Source organism: Poecile atricapillus, chromosome Z, assembly GCF_030490865.1.
Source record: "Poecile atricapillus isolate bPoeAtr1 chromosome Z, bPoeAtr1.hap1, whole genome shotgun sequence".
Taxonomy (NCBI): Eukaryota; Metazoa; Chordata; class Aves; order Passeriformes; family Paridae; genus Poecile; species Poecile atricapillus.
The window spans coordinates 26,964,971-26,988,975 of NC_081289.1; the positions used below are offsets into that span (position 1 = coordinate 26,964,971).

The following is a 24,005-nucleotide window of genomic DNA, read 5'->3' on the forward strand; positions in this document are numbered from 1 at the left end:
GCATCTCATCTCCCCTGTTTTAATTTTAATTTCTCTTATGTTTTTTTATAGTCCACATTATGAAATTCCACACAAATGTAGTGGAACCACTACAGAGAAAAACTGCTCTACAGTCTAACTATTCAATCTCATTATAACCCTTATGTCTCCTTTCTTAAGTACTTTGTCCAGCACATTGATTTCATACATTATATCCAAATTTGTACTGTACACTCCCTAGAGTAGAGATCAAAAAGTTTCAGAAGATGCCACTTTGTCTACTTACAGACATCATCACATTTTACCTGTTTCTTTCCATCTCCTATCTGCAGTTTGCATTTGACTAAGATACATCTTCCAATATGGGTTCTGGTCTTCATATGCACAGAAAAAGAGATCCATCTCTTCCTTTCTATGGTTGTTTCCATAGCACCTAATCACCCTCACTTAAATCACATCTAATTTTCTTCTGGGATTTTTCTGGCTTCCACTTCCATTGACTCTTGATGTACCTTTCCCTGAAACTGTTCATGACAGTGACAGGAGTACCTCCTACTAGTGGAAAAACCTCTGTGCACAAAGCGTGCAAACAAGTTACCTCTCTTCTGTTTCTTAAGACAAACTATGATTTCTTAATATATGCATCCTGGGCAGGAAACTACTTTCTTTTAGTACATGGAAGTGAGAGAGGGGAGGAGGATGTACAGAGCACCATGGTAATTCTGTGTGGGATCAGCCAAGAGCCAGAAGGAGGAGGAGGGAACACAGAGGGGAAGGAACAGGCCCTTCATTTGGCTGTGAAACTGCAAACAGAAGTGGTAGTTCCAGACTCTTCCTCCCACCCAGCATGAGATCGCACTCCTACTTCTGTGCTAATGTGAGGGCTAGCACAGCTCACAGCCGGCCTGCTCTCATTTGCTGGATTCCTTTTGAGGCTATCAAAACCCAAATCTACACGAGCACTTGATCTAACACCTTGCTGAGAGAGACAGTGTCAAATCTCTCACCCCCCTCATCGCCTCTCTTGTCCCCCTGACTGATGGCTGGACTCACTGGCAAAGACCACATCCCAGGCAAAACAGGCACCAGATTTTGCATTAATGAGTTGAAGAGGATGACCACATGGCCAGGAGCTGTAGTGGAACGACCAGGACCCCAGGCATTCACCAGCACTGAAGGCGGGAGTTGGACTTCATCCTTCCAACATTGCCACTAAGTGATTTCTGTCCCATTAGGAGCGGCCCATTAAATCTCTCACTGCCTACCATTACATCCCCTACCAAGCTGTTTAAGGACTAATATCCATACTCTACATTAGCACATCTTGTGTGTAAAATACACACATAAATGTATACAGGCAAGGCACAGACCTAAAGCATTAGGTCCATCTCCCCAGCAGATTATCTTATTATTATTTGTGTCCTCTATTTACAGATCTAGTAACGTTATGTTAGCCCTTTCTGCCTCTTACTTTCTACAACCATCTACCTTCCCTCACATTTCTAACCACACCTGCTATTTCCTTTTCACCTCCCAGATGGGGATTTTCAGCATAAAACTCCCCCACATAGGTGTGGCTGGCATTTTTTGCTCCTGGGTGCACACTTGTATTGTCACCTGCATTAATGTGCACTTTGCTCAACTGTCTCAGTTTGCCTAAATGATCTAAACTATTTTTTTTATGTCACAATTTATTCCTCTACTAAGATTTGTTCTGACCACACTGTTACAACCACTTGGATGTGTTTCTGGACTGCAGCGAGCTGATCTCAACCAGAAATACTTTTCTGCTTTCTATGATTACAACCAGTTCTTAATCCAATTAAGCGCTACTTCATTAAATTCAAATATTCTTCTTAAAACCAAAATACCCCATGCTACCAAGTTAAAGATGTTATAAAAGTCTGTTGCACCTAGACAAAACCCCTAGCAACCACATTTCACTTATCCAAATGACAGAATCACATTTGGGCAGAGCTGTTTTCACAAACTGAAAAGCTGATCAGCATGATTGTACTGTTCTTCTTATACCACCTAAATTCTTGATCAAATTTTCCATAGGGTTTTATTCCTGGAACTGACAGCAGATGAACCACTCTTTACTCACTCACCCTTTGTCAGCAGTGATGCAAAATGTTATTGGTCTTTCGGTCTTCTGAAGTCTCCCTGCTGTTCCCAGATTTATTAAAAATGACTCTCAGTCAGACTGCTAGAGACTTCATCAAATGACTTAAATTTCCCCTCCTGACCGCAGCCTCCCTTACTAATTTTCTAAATATATCTTATTTCTTTATTAGTTACCATCTACTACCCATTTTCTCTACCCATTATATGCACCTTTTATTTTTAAACCCTATGTCACTTCACAGCAAGAAACTAGCATCTGCCAAGAGAACTAAACTGGAGAACAGAAAAAAAGTAATTTTCAGGACCCTTTTTATAAGCATTAAGTAATTCCTGGGATTTATGAATGTATATACATACGTATTAAGCACAAATTATAATCAGCCATCAAGTACTTTTTTTTTCCCCAATACAGCTTATTTTTGTGGCAGGGAAGAGGGCAAAAAGGATTATTTCAGTTCACTCCTAAATACATTTTGGCTTAACTAAGTACTTGGAGTTCCCAATGCCATTTCATATATTTAGGAGATCACCTGTTTACATGTGCAAGTGTGTGAATCCTATATATAGATTAACAGATGTCCCAAGCACCAATCCAAGGCTGTTGTACATGGAGCTCAGCCAAAGGTCTAGAATGACCAGAGAAATTCAAAGCTACTCTAAGACAGACTGAAGTGTAAGTCCTTCAGTCACTAATGGACAATCTTCTGTCTCCTTTATCCCTGTACTTAACCTGTAATTAGTTTTCAAATTAAGAATAAAACAGGTCATATAAAGAGCGGTGTGTAACTGCTGGCTAGAAAATAAGTTCCAAACTGGTGCCCTTCTACTATATCCAATACTTTTTGGGATTTCTATCCTTGTCAGATTTTCCCACTCAAAGCTGGGCATAATTTATTTATTTCACAAGCATGAAATGTTCCCAATTAAATTTTGAACAATGTTTTCATATCACTAATGGACTGTTCCAAGAATTAGTAAAACATTCCTGAGAAATCTGGGAGCTAGAATAGAGGACCACTGCCAGCAGTTTAAGAGGAGTAGAGAACTGTGGTGGCGGGAGATGCATTAAATGACAAATAATATTGTGATACAGCTACTACCAACAGAGTTACCCTATTAGTAAAATACAGCATGTCACAATTGCTTTGCGTTCATCTTAGCATAAAACTTTCTCAACAAGGAACCCACAGGCATATTCCAGGACCAGCCACTCATGGCTGGTGGCAGCTCAGCTTTATCAGTATATAATTAATATACAGACCCTGCACCCACAGGGGCGTTTTCAGAAAAGCTACAACTGGTGGTAGTTCAGGGGTGCATTAGTAGTAAGCAGAAGCAAGAACAAATATCTATGATGAGCTAAGTTATTTTTTGCAGCTCATCACCTGAATCTGCAGCAGTGTGCCTTCCCTTCTATTTCTAAACCACACTGCATTTAGTAGGGCAGCTAGAACTACTGCAGAAACTAGACTGCAGATTCTGCACCTCAGCATTTCAACAGTGAAAAATAAAATTAAAAACTCTTCAAAGACTGTCTCACATACCAGGACAGGTTTGTGACAATAAATTAATAAAATATTCTGCATTTCCTGTTTTTTAAAAGCCAGTAAGAAGAAGCACACGGCTGAGAACTGCAGCTTGTGGTGAGACCTTGTGCATGTTATACTGAATACAGACTTACTGCTAAAGGCAGTCTGTGCTCACATTTCTACAAAACCTTTCCTGCTAAAGAATCCCAAGCGATACTTAAGGTCACCCAACCAAGGTAATGATTAAGCACAGCCATATGGTGGATTACAACTGGGACAGCATGAGCAGCAGTGCAGATCAGGAAGGAAGGAAGGCTGCTAGAGCCAAATAAAACCCTACAGAGGGGCTGAGGGAGGCAGAACTCCCTGGAATTTGGGCTGGGATACCCATGCAAAAAGGGAGAGTGCAAGACAAACTGCCTATTAGCAAGAAAGGCTGTGTGCTCACAGACGTGAGCATATCGATTTTGTAAATTCAGTGAAAGCAGTCTGCCTGATAGAAGAATTCATCCTTGCAACCCAATAAATAGACCATGTGATTAGGAAGCAAAACTACTGAAGAACAAGTGAAATTAGCCTAATTCCATTATCTAAGTTGAGGAAAGTGCAAGCGTAAGTAAAGGCAGTAAAAAGCAATTTAATGCTCATTTATTTGTACATTGTTCAGCACCTCTGGAGAGCCCACTTTGAAAGCACTGAGCAGCTACAGCATCCTCTTAACTCACAAGGAAGCACTAATACAGTACAAACTGCGATAGGAACTTGACAGTTAGTTCAACACCTCTACCTTTCTGTAGTGCCAAAGGAATTGCAGGAGAATTTTCACTGGTCTGGCACTGAGCAGGTCTGACCAGGTTTACTTTGTGAGGGTCACAGACAATGGACTAAGGAGATGTGGCTCTAGGCCACCATTTGCAGCCCACACACACTTTCCAATTTTTCAGTCCAATGTGCATAATGCCATATGCAAGCAACTTAATTATAATATGCAACAATAAAAGTCAACTTTGATGACACAGGGTTTTTGCTGAACAAAACTGGCACAACTGTTTGTGCAGAACTGGGGCCTCTACCTCAAATATCACAGCACCATGTAACTGCTGCTTTGAAGGATGAAGTCACTTTTCCACTTACCACTCGGCCAGCAGCCCTTCTAATTACACTAAGAAGAGATTTTTTTTCCTACTTTCTGATGAAATAGTCACATATGACCAGAAGCAAATGCCAAATTCAGCTTCTGAATATGCAGCACACCAGCTGTTGTTTTCTGTGGAAGCTATATCCTACTGAATTCAGTCCCTTGGAGATGTGGTAAGAAAACCTTTGCCTTACACCAAAAAATGGTCTCTGAGCATTTCTCAGCTCTGCCAGCTTACAAAACAAATGTTGACTTGCATTAGATTTTTCATGCTTCAACAGGAAGCCACATTAGATTCACCAGCAAAGGCAGCATCTGTAAAACTCCAGTTGCAACACATTTCTGTACAGAAACAGCCAAGGGCCGATAGTGTACCAAATTACATGTAGGGTCCACAAGAAGCTGTAAGAAAAAAACAGCTGTGATAGTTTGTGATGAGTGAGTGAGAATTCAATGGTCAAAATTAATTTTCAATACCTTAAATTGTGGATTACTTTTTCTTTTTTAGAGCAGCATTTTCTGGTGCTGTTGACAACATACCCCACACCATACAGAATGTGCTAGAATGGGAATTACCAACAAAGAAAAGCAAACTTTTGGGGCCTTTTTTAAAGGCAATTTTCTGAGCCTAACAGCATTTTAATCCACTAAATCCATTTTATTCCCCACTGCTGATGGGGAATACATGCTGGCTTTGCATTTAAGCAGACTGTGCAGTTAACAGAGAAGCATTTAAGTGAAGCAGACTGTAAATGACACCCAAACTGTGGGGATTATATGACAGTTTGCTACCCTGGGAAGGGGATGCCAAAAATTCATGTCCCTCTGTGGGGTGAAGGAGAAGCAGCAGACACACTGTTGATCCTGACAATTTGCAAGCATCCACTGTTTTGGGAGCAGCAGCCATACGGTTCTGTTCATCTCAATGCATTTTACAGAATAGCTTCAAGTTAGCCTGCACAAAGGGAGAGTTAAGTAGAAGTTTATTTCTTTACTGTTTGAGACTGTCTCACATTCCAGTCTTTTCTCTACTGAAGCAACAACGGCTGCTATTAAAATGCAGGCATCTTCCTCCGCTCTTCCTCAGCAACCATGCTATGGAGAAAATCGAGTTTGGGAGCGTAAAGAATAGAAAGAAAACTTGGTTTGGTCTCTTCAACTGTTACAACAACCTTTCACTCTAGAGGCAAAAGCCACTTATTTATATTCATGCTGTGGTCTTCCCTCTTTGAGAAGTAGGATTGGGACCACTCTCCCTACACCCCGAGAGGGCTGTGAAGCAGATCCTGAACAGGAAACAAAACTGGGATGGGGAACAGCTCCATACTGCAGGTTCTGAGAGTGATGAAAGAAAGGATTTCTTTACAGAAATTCAGAAATCAGCATGTCCTGCTGCAACATGCTGAGAGGGGAAGGTGTCTTGTCCCAGCTGGTGGTCCAAGTGGGGAACACTGCATCACGGGCAGTTCTTGTATAGAGGATTTGAAACTTTTTTCATGACCACCTCTTATTTCTTATTCCCTTAGAACGCATATGAAAGAATTAAGCATTTGTACAGATGAGAACAGGAGCGTGATTCTGCCTGATGTAGATCTAAACCCTCTATCAAGTGATTCCTAAAAAACAGAACAGTTCCTTCACCTCCAAAGCAACAACTTCCAAAATATTTCACAAAGGATGTGCTAGCAATAATCCAAGGATGCAGCGGGGGTCATATTACACCAGAGTTGGTTATTTCCATCCAGCACTTCTAAAAGCCTTCAGGCTCTCAAATACGCAGCAGCTTTAAAAAGCAGCTGAAAAGTACAGGGGGAAGAGTGACTGGTCAATTAAGAACACAAGAAGACAAGGAAAAGAGAAAATTAACTGACTGTCACTCTCAGAACAAGAAGGGCTTGTTTCTTGATAAAATCACACTCTTCAAAGCTTCTACCACTCAAAATATTCTTGGCTCATATCAAATCATTGAAATGGCATGCAGCTTACACGTGCCTCTTAATTGTCTATATGAGCAAATTCAAGAAGACTGGTTTTGGCTAGAAACCAAAAAAACAAAACAGGTTCAATAGTCCTTCATTGTTGGGAGGATGCCAGTGGAAGAGAAGTATGAAACAGAAAAAATTTAAAAATATGTTTTCAAAGGATGATGGAATACTGTATTAGCTTTTAATGAGACAATGTTACAAGGCTTTAAGTAGTTCTCCTAGTGGAGACAGACAAATACAAATTCTTTGATACAGATAATTTAGCAGAATCAAAAATCCCAACCTGCAGAGCAAAGTGGTCCCCAAAGAATATGATCAGAAGCACACAGTCAAAAGAAAAAGGATCTATTTCCATTCTCATATTACCACAAGGTAGCTGGCTCACACAGAGCACAGAAGAAGCAGCTACCTCAGCAGGCCATTTTTGAGGCTTACTATGGAATTTGATTAATGTTAATTAAAAACTGTATTTAGAAGATAAAACCAGCATTTACAGCAATTTTAGTTTTGTTAGGACACAGCACTATAAAACAAACAAAATCAGTAGCACCATCCAACTACCAAGACATGATAAGATCTAAGATCCAGACAGAACAGTTACTCCTGTTAGTAGCTCTCCAGGGCTCAAGTTAGCATTGGTTTTGGTGGTAAAATGTGGAGATCCTAGAGGAAGAACCAGTTCATAGCCTTAGAAGTTTACTTCATTACTTCTGAGATTTGGTCTCAACATTGCACACAATTGAACATGCTTATTTCACAGGAGATACTCATGTATATGATTCCAAATAAATGTAAACTTGATTATTACTATGACAGTTATGCTGAATTTTGCCAGGTTCTTTTCATGTTTATTTAAATTTAAGACTAGTAGTTGCTGTGCAGTTTACAGTATTTACCTTCACCTTCTTCCTTCATGACTTAACTCCTAACACTTCCATTAAACATTTAAGATTTAGGGGCAGTTGATGCCATTTTATTCACTGCTATTTTTTAATGCAATGCCAATTTTGTCTTCTCAGATATTAAAACTTTAAAATCAGATACATTTGTTACTATTAGTACATAAGTGTTTCTATCGAACATAGAAGCCCACTCTTGACAATAAAATCTTGGTACACCTATAATCCATCTCAGCACTTGCTGAAACTGTTAAAATACGACTTTAAGAAGTTCTCCTGAAATACATGTAACATGGCATATTTAGTAAGATATGCAACTTGTAAAAATGCACAAGATTGTCAACACTAAAAGGTTGGTTTGCTTTCTGTGCCCGGTACTGATTCTTATAAAATCATTTTGTCTCAGTAGTACTGGCTAGGTGAAAAGTAAGCATGTGAGTAACTAGGCACATATCCATATCCATGGAATCTGGCTACCATGCATGATCCAACAAGATGACCTGTAACAAAATACCTAGGTGGAAAGGTCTACCTAAAATTGACCCTGGTATCATAATACAGTAAATATTAACTGTAATCAGTACTTGTTGATGCCATCTATATATCCATTGTTACTATTTACAGCTGGAAGAGAAGTCTTGAGGAGGAAAAAAGAGAGAGAATTCCCACCTCCCTGTGTAAACTTGAGTCACAGTCTACAGTGATTTGTATTTTTCCATGAAACAATGAACAAGGAGGAACTAACATTGCCCTTAACCAGCTTGCAAAGAAGACCCTAGAAAGAAATCCTCCCAGATAATTTAATATGGCATGGCAGATGGGAATGAATGAAGAAAAAAGAAGGAATGGGTAAATATATCCTGACAATTAGATCTACAGCTTTTACTAAGGTGACAGTACCAAAGGCCATGTAGGCTCACCTACACAAGTTCAAACCCTTTTTTTTTTTTTTTCTTGGAAAGATAGGGGCATATCTGCCTCTAAGAAGAAAGAGCTCCAACCATTCCATTTTCCATAAAGATGATCCATGGCAGTTGTTTATATTTTTTCCAAAAAACTATAAAAAAAAAACCACAAGTGTTTTGAGCTACATCAGAATCTGAACAATTTTTCATTGTATTTAAAAGTCTTTGAGTTCAAGGGATGTGTTTTTGTGGGTTTCTTACAAGCAGAAAGAAAATCAAGCACTAAGACAGTCCCCAGACACATCCATAAAACACATGATTGATTAGAAATGTTTATAGCACTAAAATTGATGAGCAAATTTTTCCATGCCCCTTGCAGCAAAAGAGATACGGTCAAATACTTTCCCTTCATAATTCGCCTCCCATACTTCAACTTCTTACTACAGCAGAGTGCTCCAGTGAACAAACAGCCTCATAGATCAAGGTCACAAACTTCCTCAAATATTTCTGACAGACTGGTTTTGGCCCAGTGGTTCAGCCTTCCTTCTGCCACAGGGCACCCTCTACAGATAAAGGTTAAAAGTTCCCTTCACAGGAATCATCTAATGGTCAAAACACCACAGAATTTCTCTGGTAACAGCTGGGGCACCTTGACATATGAGCTGTGTTTTGGGGTTTTCCACTAAAACATGGAATAATTCTGTATTTCCAAGACCATTTCAGATTTTTAACCATCTAAACATCTTTGGTTTACTGAAACCAAATGCAAATGAGAGCAAATGTGTTTTTCCACAAGTAGTAGAAAAAATTACTTAGAAGTATGCAAATTTAAATACAAAACCAGCAGTTCTTTAGAAGAAATAATTAACTAGTTATACAGGGAACTCAGAAAGCTGGGCCTTATAACTCTATATTAGCTAGCTTGAGCATCTCCCAGCTTCAGCGGGTTCATTGTGCTGACAGTTATTTTGTGGGACATAAAACAAAAGCAGTTTTGTCCAAGGTGCATATTACATGCAAAACGAAGACTCAGAGCATTCCCTGTCTATTTAGCATTCCTTTCACCAGCTTCTATCCAAGCCCCAGCATTTTCTCTTAGCAAGAATTCCAGGTGGCTACTACAAGGAACTACCATATTTCTTTAACTCATAGTAGTTAAAAACATCTTGGCTTTTCTCAAAGCTTACAAAGAACACACACCACAGTCATGGCATCTGAGGTTCAAATAAAGATCCTGGCCTCTGTACTCCAACAGTCTGACACCTTCTTTATCGTTTAAGTACAAATTCTGTTAGAATTCTGTTACTGCTTGTAAAAAAGTTGCAAGATTCAGCTGCGGCCATCATATCACTCTACATTAGAAATCAGTTCCTCCATAGGAGCCCAGTGTGGAAGCTGATCCCCAGAATTTGCATTACACATAAAAAGCACATCAAAGTTCCTCAGAATCTTTTCACTGATGATGCAACATCTGTCCACAGTTTTTTACCTCCTCCTTTCTTGATGGGTATTTACTTTCCTTAAAAAAAACCTTTGAACTACAGTTCTCCAGGACTGACTATTGTGGTTTTTGCCAAGAGGGAAGATACAATTCAAGCTATGAGACTTAATGTGCTATCATAGCTATAAATATTTAAATAACATAATTCTGTGTAACAGATCAATCAGCAAACCAAAAAAACCCAGCAGTCCAGAATGGCCTGCATGACCACTGACTTCAGACTGGCGGACAAATTCTGCAGATGTTTAAAATGTTACTGCTGGCTCAATCCTCTGCTGAAGGGCACAGAGGGGACTGCCAGCAGCAACAGATTACACACACTTCAAGATTCTCTCCAACTGGTAATGGAGGTGAGCTTTCACTCACATCCTGAACAAAAGCAAGTGAAGGGCAGACACGTTTCCCTTCTGTCACTCCCTCCAGCACTGAGCAGGGAGGTGGCTGCAGGGGACAGTGTTTGCAGCTGTAGTTAAGATTCACTGTCACATGTCAGTCCTGAAGATACAATCCTCGCTCTGCACTGCCTGCAGTCAGTGTGACAGATATTATTAGCAGCAGTAAAAGAGTCTCTCAGAGAGACACAAAGGTACAATTAGTTTAGCATCTACTTCTAAAATGTCTTCTGCTTCTGAAAAGGGAGAATTTGACATCAGTGTGGAAAAGGGCTGCAAGCAGTCTTAGAAGGACCTTCACATCTAAGTGTAACACAGAAAGAGGCATGAATGCTTAGGAAGGTGAAAGTGATTAGATAGAACAAAATAAGAAACAGAACACACAACAATTTGCAGGGACAGGTTACATGTTGCTTGCAATACTGATCAAATTATGCAAGCTTCTGGCTTGTATTCTGGCCTTCCAGCACTGCTGTGAGATTTGCAGAGGTGAGTAACCAAACATCACACCTACTGCCACATTCTGTTCCTACAAAAAACACAGCTATAGTCTCCATGCACTTACTGCTAGAAAGATATGGAGCAGCAGGAAGCCACAGAAACTCTGCACAGAAAAAGTCAAAACCAGATCTCTTCCTTCTGTCACCCAGAGAACATCACTCAGCTCTGCCCCCAGCAACCCAGATGGGCAGCACTATGTTTGTGCCTGACAAGTGCTCCAGTGAGGAAGGTTACCAAAAAGATGTTAAATGTGTCAGCTGGTACAGCAGAGTTGTTATAAATAAAATACCCTCAGAATGGTGACAGGCCTTTGAGCCACCTTTGGGGAAAGAGACCACAGAATGAGGTCTTTATAAGCATGATTGCAACAGATTATTCCTGTCCCTATGATGGAGAAAGTCCATCATAGGCACTTCCACTGAAAACTTGCAAAAAGGTGTATTTTTACTAAAAGTGTTCTCTATGGCTGTTTATTTCCAAAAGCCAGTTTTACAATAAGACTGTCAAGAAAGCCTGGATTTCACCAGTTTTCACAGTAAATTTTGCAAAGAATTTGCATCTCAAAGAAATATATCCTCTTCCTTATCACCAGCTTCTTTCACATTTCTTGTTAGCTGCATCAGGCCAATATAACTTTAGATGGCAAAGCCCCAGGCTGCAAAGTTCAAACCTTTGCTCGTTTGAAAGAATGTTAATTATATTATTTGCACAATAAACTCTGACAGATCACCTGCACAGTTCTTCTCCCCATCTCATCTCTCCTGAATATACTGATGAGCAAAAAACATTTTTTAGCTCTTCTTAGCAATCAGCACATTGCAACGTATTTCAGTTACTGCAGGTCTGCTCTTTGTTTGGAGACATACCAGGTTAGTAAATATTACCTAGTGCTAGGAAAAAACATCTTATCTACTTTTACTAGCCCAAGTAAAAGAAAGAAACTACGAATTCTGCTCCACATTAATGCCCTTGGGTAGATTATGTATCCATCCTGCAGAGCCTCCTGCAAGAAAAAGCAGCACAATTTGCCCCACAAGCTCAGTACACATTTTAATTTGATAAACCTAGGCCACATCAGGAATCATATCCCATTTTCTACCATAGGTTGCAGAGGTTCTTGCCAAAAAATGTGCTGCTTCTACATTTTGGATTGAAATTTATTGACGCAGCAGGTGACAAAATCAGTAATTCAATGCTCAGAAAAGACTGGGGATATGGGAGATGGGACACGAAATGAAAGATCTAAGCGGGCGCTTATTTTAGGTATAGATATTCACTAAGCTGTTGATCAATGATTTGCAGGTGTAACTGCAAGAAGAAAAATCAGAGGTGACTACTGACAGATCTTGTGGATGATAAAACCACCGAGATAAGATTTACACAGCCAGCCTGAGAGGGATCTGAAAGCAGAAGGAAAACCCACTCCTGTCACTGACCCTCATCTTCGGGCAAGGAGTCCAGAAGTCCTTTCTGGATGCAAAGAAAGCATTTTGAGTTTCAATACCATAGATCCATTTTCAAAAGAAGCAGCTGCTTTTCAACAGCTCCTGGGAAGTCTAAGCATCAGTCATTTGCTGTTTGAAAGTTATAAATAGAGATGTTTTCTCTATTTTGTTTTTTAAGGAAACAACAGCTAACTATGAAAAAATATATAATCTGAAAGCCACACAAGTGTTTTCAAGCTTTATTAATATGTGTCCCAGTTGCTGGGATTATCAGTACCTCAGCACCACTGCCACTGAATATGAAGCTCAGTTCAACTGTGAAGAAAATTCAGTTGACAGGGCAGGAAAGTACTTACTGGAAATTTTACTTGGTATCATTCCTAGTTCAAAGCATTGTCTGCATAAATGCTACTGACAGCTGTACTCATCGCACCACACCCAGTTTCTACTCTTTTTTATTTTCTGCTTGTGTTGAGTCGTTACATCTCCTTGCTCTTGCAGGTCCAAGTCTGCAACTCTTTCCTTTTAGTATTACTTTGCACTGAAAGCACTGTAACAGCCATTTTTGACAAATTAAGTAGATCACAGTGTGGTAAACAAGTTAGCCTCTGTCCCTCTCCTCCTCCTCCTCCTCTTCCCATTCCCAGCATGAAAATAGCTAGGGCTACAGCAACAGCTGGGGATCATTACACTGACAGGAATAGTTCAGTAAACTGCAAGAGGGGAAAACATGTCATATCCAAAAAAACCAAAAACACATTAGAGCATCAGGACTGAAAAAACATGTGATTTCAGCTCCAGGGATAATGCTATGACTCTTCTTCCACTGATAACAATTAACTTACAGAAACCCTGGTCATTCAGTGTTAACCCTTTCCCCAAGCTTCCCACTCAGGTCACAGAGTTAACAAATACCCTGAAACACATCTAGTCCTCACAGTCAAATGAGGCACACTGGCTATTAAGCAAAAATAAATTTAAATTGACAGTCAACTTCAAGCCACTTCACATAAATATATCACTATCGGACCTTCACTGCACCTCTTACTTTTAAGCATAGTCACAAACTGTGGTTGCAGCAAGAGGATACAGGAAGTCTGGTGTGCCTCTGGATCTGCCATAAGAAATGCCAGAGCAGATCAGCTCCTCATACATTCAACACATTTTCTGTGTTTTAATGTGTCAGAGCACTAATTGCATAAATAATTCCAAACAGTGGGATGCATTAGGCCATAATTCAGCAAGGCATCTCTGTATTTTGTGACTGGTTTCTGACACTGCTTATCCAGGAATTTGCATTGCTCACACATCTTCCAGAGCAATTTCAGATCCACTCTGAAGCAGGAAGACCCAGATCACCCTTTACAGAAAAATGTCACCCTGCATTCCTGTGAGATGCCTTGGGTGCAGGGGCTGCCCTCTTGCTGGGGATCTCCTCGGGACTGAGAGCTTCCAAGTCTACTCATGCAGGTTTCCTGACCCCTCCTGGATGAGATGGGGCCAGGGTCAGCTGGACCTTCAGGTGCTGCAGGTGCAGTGACAATAAGGTCTAGATTACTCCTGAAGAAAGTTAAATGCTAACAAGCACTTGCATGACTCCTGATCTCTTCAAAGTACTGAACAGATATTAATAGTTTAATCAAAGGCTGAGCTAACTCAAATTACCTCCCATTTGCTGTGGACCAAGAATGTGCACACAGTTCGTGCAGATCAGATGGCATGCAGGAACTTGTTCCTGTGTCTGGGCCCTGAGATACAAATCTTGGAAAAAGACAGGTGAGTTTCACTGTCGGGCCCCAAGTCACACTCAGTGTTTCTGAAGGGAACACTTGCCAAAAAAATAAAGGGTTCAGTTTAAGAGCAACAAATTAAAGATACAGCACAGAAGTGGAAAAGTTGGAATTCAGTTTTGGAAGTACTTAATTCTAAGTTAAACTCATGTGAATGCTAACTGGGTTTTGAGTAGCTTTCTGCAATTCCCTCTTCATATCTCTCATGAGGGGCTACCATACTGTTGTGTTAACTGATCTAGGAACTGTAAACTGGGCTCTAGTTTAAAGACTAAATCATTCCAAGGCATTCTTGAACAGAAAACATGTTTACGGATTCCTGAATTCTAGGAATTTTGCAAATAACTGCCCTAACACATACTTTGAAAAATACAAGCTTAAGTTCTTTGACTTCTGCATGTCAAATCCACTTCAGTGTAGAAAGGAGCACCAGTTCCCAAACTTCAATGTCAAATCCTAATTTAAAAAAAAAAAGAAATAAATCAGATTTAGGAGACATCTGTTTTCCAGAAATCAGGAAGCAAGATGTAGCCTAGTCCAGATAGCTGTTTCTCATGAGAATCATTAAGAGAATAGATGAGCATTGTCAAGGTTAGTATAGACAGCCCTTATCTGTCCAGTTTTATTAAGAGTGAGGAAAAGAAATGCATGAATTTTCTGTCTTGGTGACACCAGAACTAAGCTGTCCCATTTTTAGAGGGCCCAAAAACTAAGGCACAACAGTCATTAGTTTCAGCTCAGTGCTAATTCTGGACTTCCATAAGGGTTTACACGTGGGTCCATCTGTTCCTCCACTGCCCTTAAGATTTGGCTCTGCAAAATACAGTACGTGCTACAGCATAAATACAAGAGGCATCCCAAGACTGCAGGAGACTTGAATGGAGCAGCAGCAAAGCTAAAGGATTATTACTTTCTTCATCTGACAGGAAAGTAGCCGGCAGCATTCATTTCTCTTCCCTAACCTTCATTTTGTAGCTGATGGAAAGCAGCTTTCCTTATTACATGTGATATTAGAGCATCATGAATCAGCCATGGGGTAGGCTGATGGTACTGCTGGACTTTGCAGAATCAACACAGCTTTTCCAATAACCAGAATTATATAATATTTCAATGGCTTTAATTCACTTCAACTTGAGACAGCAACAAACCTTTTTGTATTGATTAAAGTAAGACAGAATTGCTTTTTCCTAGTTTTACGTGTTATCCCACTGTACAGCTTGTGATATTTAGTGACTGGATTAAAGATGTATCCTGGCACATCCAAATGCAAAGTGCTCACCTTCTGTGAAAACCAATGCTTGCAAATACAGGACAGATGCAAGTTCTGAGGTTTTTTTTAATTTTGGGTTGTTTTTTTCCTCTGAAGATTGACGTGCTTCAGCTCTGTGTCTCCAAAGCAGATAAAGAAATCTGGGAACACCGCCTGTACTAATGGATTTATAACTCCTGAACTTGAATTTGAGGACTGTGACTTCAGTTTTCTTTTCCTTCTCCGTATTTTTTCAACGAAGAATATTCCAGTGAAAACATGCAACAAAAATAGTAGTATTTTTTAAAAGTTAAGTCAAGCTAGCTCTTGATAGATGTTAAATAGGCTTGGTAAAGGGAGTGACAGCTAGGGTCAGAAACCTAACGGTTTTGTTTGGCAGCTCCAGCAGGCCTAGACTATGTACCAGAGAAAAATCCTCTAAATGCAGCTGCTAAAATCCTCTTCCACACACAGACCATCTTTATGCAACAAACATGGCCTTATTCTATGTGGATTCTTGCCCTCAACTCCTTATCCCTTTCCTTTATCTTACTTTGCTGACCAAGATGTCAGAAGTAATTTTCCCCTCCTTTCAGATGGTATTACTTGCTCTTAAAATCAATCATCACCTTATTCTGAGGCTACTGTACTCCAGATCATTGTTCCCTTCTTCAAGTTCCTACTAAAATTTCACTTGTAGCTAGACAGATCCAGTATTTCTGATAAAACATAAACCTTGCTACTTGCTTTGTGATGTTCTTGCTACTTTTGCTTTTTGTGATGTTCTGACATTCTTCCCTGTAATCTTTTCCCAATTCCTGTTTGTTGGTATTTATTATGCTGTGCACTACGAATGGATCACTGCCTGTTTTCATCTTCTCAATCTTTTTCAATCCCTCCATATCCTCTTCTTTCCTTCTAGATATCACTCCTTGAAATCTGACTTCTGCCTACATAATCTTTCAGAATTGTTAAATCTTCATTAAAAAAATCACACATATTTGCAGAATACCATCAACTACAACGAAATCACATTTAGATATATACACAAAGCTCCTTGCACACTGTCAAAGCAAGAACATACAGAAACTTAAAACATGGTACTCTTATCTTCTTCAAGGCAGAGTTGCCACTCCAGAACAAGCCTTTACACCTTCAATAAAACAGCCTTAAAACACTGTTCACAAGAGGCCCACTGACACAGGGGAGAAGAAGAAATTTTAAGGTTGAAACCAAAACCTCTAAATGCAAGTGAAATTGTCTCAAGGTCCCAGCACTGCAAGTCACTACATAGAGAGCTCCAGGCTTGTCCAGTGACATGCTTGAGCGCCCTCAGGGACAAGAGGTCACAGGAGTCAGTGGGAAACCCAAAATCTGGACTATTGCCCAGAAAACAAAACACAGGCAAATTCAATACGCAAGAGGGGAAAAAACCCCTGCAACACCACCAAAAAAAAAAACAACAACAAACCACCAAACTAAAACCCCAACAAATGAATTATACAGTGCCTACAACAAAGAAAGCAGAGCCTGCTAACCTTCTCGTAAGCTGTGGTATGAATCCTGATATGTGCTTGAACAGCTCTTCCCTTGCTTTGACACAGTCTCTGCAAGCGGCACAATCCCGACATAGGCAGGCTGAAGTGTCTTGGCTTTATCCAACATATTACAGGAAATCCCTGGACCTGAAGGTGGATTCTGTAACACGGGAGGCGTCCAGGCAAGTGCAAGGGGTGCTTAATCCTCACAAGAGACCCAACTGCAATCCCTCTCTACCAGGTTTCAGTCACTGCACCAAGCAGTAGAGCAGAAAAAAAATCAGTTTACTGCTAGATTCCAAGGCTGTGCTTGCATCAGTACAGAGAGGTTCTGCAGGCAGAGGCAAACCCTGACAGCCAACATCTAAGGATTAAAACCAGCAAGGCTCTTGGCAAAATTTTCGTCCTACGATCTCAAGGCTCAGACAGAAGCTTCACGGTTTCAGCAAGCAGCTATAAGCATTCGGGCACCCAGTATGCAGAGCACTGCTTATCAACAGATGCGTGGACTTCTTTGTGGGGCCACTTGCAGTAACAGCCAACCTCATTCACCCAAAATAGTGAACAGTTGGTTTCTCTACTCACACTGCAGACACCTGCCAGACAGGCAATATCATGTGATTGAGCAGTACCCTCTCTCCCCCTGCACCTCCCGACTGTAAGCACGCTGTGCACACAGCTAGGAGAATACCCCTGCTCTGAGTGCAGAAGCCATGTGTTTTTTCTCCCTTCTTGCTTAAACCCTTAGAAACAAGAGTTTTAGCTGTGGAGAAAGCTACAGTGATAAGTCAAGAAACAGTCTTCATATGCATTTACCCCGAGACCACACACAGGTAACAGCAAGCTACTTCTGTGCAAGCACATATTCTCATCCCCTCTTCCCTTAAATCCTTTCTCCCAGCCTAGTAGAAGCCTGAAGATAATCTGCAGCCCAAAATCAATAACCCTCTACTGCAAGCACTAGAACTTCAGAATCTGTGCTTGCATGGGGGCAGCCACCTCATCTTGAGCATATTTCATGTGCATCATGAACAGATGCCACATGGCTGACAAATGTTGGTTATACACACACCCCAGCATGGTACTGGAATTGGAAGTGGCCAGGGAAAGACATGTTCCATCTGAGCAACAACCAGGAGGTACCCTCATCAGTACAGCTGGTAGCTTTGTTGTTTTTTGATTTTGCTAAGCAGGGGAAATTTAATCATTAATCATAAGAGGTGCAATAAAGTCTGGGGTAAAAAAAAAAAAAAAAAAAAAAGGAGAGTTGTCCAATGATTACACATACCCCAAAAAAACCCAAAAGTATTCTTGTTATCTTTCCAGAAAAAAAAAAAAGATGAATAGTAATCAGTGTCATCCTACACACCTGCAACAAAGATAACCACATGGACATTACAAAAATAAAAAGATGAATACTCTAAAAACTACAGGAACAGTTTCCAATTCGTATTCTGTTCCCATCGCAAGCAAGACAAAATTTTCTCCTTTCCAAACAGTCAGAGAGGCATTCAAGCCATTTTATAAAGCAAGGCTGGAATTACAATCAGGGGAAAAATGTCTCTAATAATGAACCTAATATCTAAGAAAAGTAGAGTTCAAACAAATACTAGATGGGATCAGTGACAGTTCTGAGTACTTTCAACAGTACTTCTTATTTTGAAATGTTCAACTTTCACCCAGGAAAGAATCCAAATTCCAATGTTTAAGTGAGTAAAAAAATACCTTTGGTATTGCACTACTCCTGAATTATCACCATATACTCAACAGAAATTTTCATCTTAATTTTAGCATTTGTAAAAGCCAAGTGAAGGTTCAGTCTCACAGTGAACTTTAGCCAATAAGGTCAAATTACTGTATAAATAGAAAAGATTGTTTTTGCGTGTGCATTAGCAGTCATGGCACTGTGGAGAGCTGCCTTGGGAAACAGCACACCACAAGAGTTCTAAAGACAGGATGAAGAAAATAAAGAAACATATTGTCCCCCTTTCAGCAGCAACATAATACTGCACATTGAATCAGGCCTGATACTCTGAGCAGAGAGGTCCCATAACTGTAATGACTAAAGAAAAATTGTCCAGTGTCAGACCCCATTCTACTTTTCCTGACAAGCAGTATACTATCTGGATGGTAAAATGACAAGATTCAGCTACAGAGGTCAGAACCTACTATTATTTTGCCAACCAGGGCCTCTAAGTTAGCAGGTCACTACAGCATACAAAACCTGAGAAACAGGAGCTAGCTGATCATCCAGCAAACCTGCCAATACTCAGGTATTGCCAAAACAATGCCCTAAGACATTGTCCAAGTTTTGATGAAGAAAACTTCAAGAACTGATGAAGATCTGACCCTTTCAATGTATTATTGCAGAGCTGCAGATATGTACACAGATACACCCTTATTTTTTCCTAGGCAGAAAACAGTTTGGATAGAATAGCACTGACTAATTACCATTAATCAATGGTAATTAGGTAAATCTTTTATTTGCTGAGAAAGATATTCTAAAATTTTGTCTTATGCTATCAAATTTGTCCCACAGCATTATTTAGTGTTCTAAAAGAAGGAATAATTATCCAAATTATCTGGGCCAGCACTCCAAAGAGGACATGGATAATGTCCCCCATGCTGTAAGAAGATAAACTCCAAAGAGCCTAGATTGGAGGATACTTTCAACACACGAGCAAGCACTTGTGGGGTTCCTCCTTGCAAAGAGATCCTCCTTGCCTCTTAAGAGATAAGTAAAGGCCAAGAGCAACCTGTCTTGCACAAAACACTGATATAATTTTCACTTTATAAACATAAAAAAAGCTTTTAAAAGTTTGATTTGTTTTACTGGATCCTGATATACTGGTAAGAGATGTGAAAGTCTGATCAGCAATCACATGGACAGAAATATCAATGCACTGTAAGAACAAGTAACTTTGACAGTTACTCTGGAAATCAGCAGGGTAGACTGGAAAACCCATTTCACAGCAGAGGAAGGATTCCAACAACAGTTTCACTTGCTTAACTATTCCAGAAAAGTAGGATTAACACCATTAATACACACACAATATTCAGTGTCTTGCACAACTTTTACCCTGGAATTGGCAGAAGTGCTGCTGGCAAAACAATCACCTTTACCAAGGGGACCTAAGCATTTACCACAGATTTCTCATCCAAGAAACATCAGGCCCAGTTGTCATAATTTATCCATAAGACATCAGTTGAGCTATACATCCTTTGACTTTCACATGTGAAATGAGATGAAGAATGTGGGGATGTATTCTTCCTCAAGATGCTGTATCGGGTGCACGCATGGCTTGCCCAGATACTGCTGCTGAAAGTAGTGAGTAGGTAGTGGTACCTCAAATACACACAAATTTTAATGAATTCATTTATCTTATATCTTTTATCTCTTAATTATCTCTTAATTTATCTTGTATCTTTCTATCTTCAAAAGCCAAGGGAAGGGAGAGAGGGACCACACCAATCTTGACATAGGGTAGACCTTGGATGAGCTCAGCTGTAACACAAAACTGCATCATTAGTTTCTTACCCCCAAAAAATACTGCATTTTAAAATTCAAATTATGAAGCAGATAGAAAATATGCTCATAATCTCCACCACCACCTTCAAATGTTCATTTTTCTCTTCCTTTCACCTCCAGTCCTCTCTGCAGCTCAATGCAGGTTCTCCTCTTTCCCCCAGTAATAATGTTCTCACAGGACACAACGCCTGCAATGATCTGCATGCACATAATGTACTGATGAAATATAAACAATATACTGCTAAAAACTTGCAAGCAGCTGCAAAATATGTTCATTTGGGCAGCACGAGAGAGATGTCGGCCAAGGTCTAAGCCAGATGAATCCTAAGAAAGAAGTATGAGTCCATTACCTTTGAAGACCTGTCTGAGATTTCTAGCAAGGAGACAAAAGCTGGTAAAATAATAGAATGCTGCACTACATCACTGTAAAGCTTTGATGTCTTACACCTCAATTCATTTTATACTTCAAAATAAACACAGACTGCACACTGACACATGTGTTGCTTCTTTCTCCACTAGAGATCACATCTATGTAATGTGAGTTCCCTGTGGACATTCCCAGGATCCACCAACAGTGCCTCCCACCAACAATGACCTTTAGGAAGAGGAAGAAAAGTGAGGCTGGGAGCACCGTACATTTTTGCTTCTCCAGTTCTCAGGAAGAGCCTGAAATTTACCTTTTCAACCAGCTGGTGACAGCTAGTGCTGCCATTCAGCATTCAGAAAACTCCCAGATATGACAGGTAGCCAAAGCTAAACCACCATGCAGATGTAAAAATAGGTCACAGCAGCAGGAACCGTACTGGGAACCTGGACTTTTGTTGTAGCTTTTGAGCAGCTCTTCAGTCCTCCAACCCACTCTGGGATATACCACCACCCCTGCTTTTGGCAAGTTGGTTGTCATTGAGCTGTAATTACTGTGAGTTGAAAGCATAAAAATAGCTGCTGCACAGGGTGGAAAACCTATCAGATGATGTCAAGGCGAGTTTTGAGCCCTCCCTTCCCCCCACCTCCCCCCCTCTACTTCCCTTCCTATGTCACTTTCTCATTACCTCACTGTCTCTAATTCTGAAAGTGCTTCTCTCTGCATCTTTCAGCTGTCAAAGTGAACTTTACACAGCAGCTAGAGCCAAATCAACCCCCAGCCCATATATAAACTCTGCCACCCACTCCATTCCTTGGGATTCAGCCAAGATGTCAGTTTGCCTTTCCCTGAAAACACAAAGCACATGAAATCCTCGATCCCTATCTGCAAAACACTGGACCAAGAAGAATCAGTTCAGCCCAAGGAATGCAACTCTGATCTGCATTTGATTAACTCCATAGATAAGCAGTTTCCAACCAGCAAGGCAAGTCAACATGGTAAGTGAGGTGTGGAAAGACAGCAGCAGCAATCTCAGCCCCCTCTGCTAACAATGAGTAACTCAGCCCTGCCTCTCTCCCAGGCTCTGCAGACCTGAGGAGCAAAGCGTAGCACAACAAAGCCAAAACTTGATTTTCCCACCTCTCCCCACCCCAGATCAGGAGCTGAGGTGTCAGTAGTGCAGAGACTTCAGAAATATTGCTACAAGGGCTGAAAAGAGAGAATGGAGAGAGGAAGGGAAGCAAAGATGTTGGTCCATTTATGGGCCATGTCTCTCCTCCTTTCTCCCTCCAGGAGCCACTGCACTGAGCAAGCTGGGTGTGATAAAGAGAAGGAAATGGTCCAGAGGTCTCTAATACTCTAGATCATGGGCAAACAAAACCTTTATGCGGCACATGCTCCAGATACTACCACATGTGAGGGTAAACATCTGCTCAGAAGGTGTCACCTATGCAGCCAAAGAAAATGATGCAACTTTTAAAGACAAATTGGTTAATTTAGCTGGATTTTCTTCAGAAAACCACTGACAGCAGTTCTGTCAATTCTGTGCTCTAAAAAGTTGCATATAGACTCCTTGACTACAAAATGGTGTTGCCCGAGTAGAGATTTCTAGCCCAGAGAAGAAGAAATTATGGATTTCTCTGACCAAAGCAGCAGAAGGACTCTGTCCATGGCAGAAAACTTCACAGTAGAGGGTAGAACAAAAGCAGAGGGATTAAGAGAAAGAAGTTTTATAACCAGTTCCCAAACAACTACAGCACAATGTGCATATAAGCCCAACAAAAACAAGCAAGTAAATTAAAAACACATATCCAAGCACATCTTATTTGTTATTTTTACCATTTTGGCTGATAAATTCTGGTTAGATGCATACACTGTTGCATACTTCTTCATAGTTCAAAGTTACTAGTCCTTCTTCAAATTACCACCCCATTATGAGCCCCCAGAACTGGTTGTATGAATGCTCTCACTCTGTTCCAGTGCAAAGTTAGAAAGATTAGCTCAAATTACCTTGGCTAAGCCAACGAGCTTCATAGTGAGAGCTCACATCAAGAACCTCATCTTAAATGTGGGGTTCGTATCTCCAGTGGAGGGCCTTAACTGAGAGCTGCTCCAGCTGGAATCACAACAGAATTCCATATATTCCCTTAGTTCAGCTACTACCCATCTTGCTCTAAAATAATTACTTAGACCAAAAGAAGTACCAGTTCCTTGCTCTTACCTAAGAGGAATAGTTTACTTGTTACAAAAGAATCAGAGGTTTCAAGCCAGACTCAGTCACTCAAGGTTCAAGTTAAAATTGTTTTTATCAGCCTTCCTGCCTACAGTTAATCTGCTAATTCACCCACATGCTCACCAAGTAACTTTAACTTTTCCAGGGGGAGGTAGATGTGCTCACACAGGTGCAGACGTGCATTTCTCCACCCCCACCACTGCACAAAGGCAGGAACACTCAGAGGTTGCAGGAATCACACACACAGAATCACAGAGAGATGGAAGGCACCCACAAGGAGCATCAAGTCCAAGCACCAAGTGAACGGCACTGACGTGAGTATACACTGTGACCAGTGGAGAACACTGAGCACAAGACTTTTCAAAACATTTCAAAACGTTTCCTCTTACAGATATTCCAGACTTTAATTTAAACCACTACGAACAAGTGAAAACAGCAAAGTCCAAAACATTTGGTTTTGTTCTCAAGAGCAGAAAAACAGAGGAAGTTCTGGCTGCCAGATCAAGTGGGTTAGTGAGCAGGATAGAGTGGAAAAGGAAGCAATTTGAATTTGTCTTAAAACAGCAAATTGTTTTTAGGAGGGAGTAACTGGGAAAGGACAGGAGGAAGACACCCTTCCCCTCATGTTAAGGCATGTCTAAGAGTTTGAGAAGTTATGTCACTAATTCCTGTGGTTGTTGAGCAAAAGATATCCTGCACTTCTCTCTCCCACATCCTTTAAACATCTGGCAATAAAAGGTTTCTTCTCTATCAAACCCTCCTACTTATTGCACAAGAGGGTTACCTGCAAACTCTTGGAAAATGCAGTCTATTTTTAAAGTACCTAAACAAGAGAGGAAACAGCCAGGCTGTACTCTGTGTTCACACACTGCTTGTGGAAGGATTAGAAAACCCTTCATTT

The 24,005-nt window shown here is 40.5% G+C and overlaps 1 protein-coding gene across 3 annotated transcripts in view; it reads right to left on the reverse strand.

The window, feature by feature from the left end:
• Positions 1-24,005, reverse strand: part of MRTFA (myocardin related transcription factor A) — a 66,174-nt gene that overhangs the window by 28,275 nt on the left and 13,894 nt on the right. For 2 of the 3 annotated variants that reach the window (XM_058864553.1, XM_058864551.1), the window contains exon 1: positions 16,979-17,499. The exons of the other annotated variant lie outside the window; for it this stretch is intronic. In XM_058864553.1, the coding sequence (XP_058720536.1) occupies positions 16,979-17,105 (127 nt within the window). In that variant the 5' untranslated portion in view covers positions 17,106-17,499. Of the gene's footprint in view, positions 1-16,978; positions 17,500-24,005 lie in introns of those variants that run through there. 3 annotated transcript variants of the gene reach the window in all.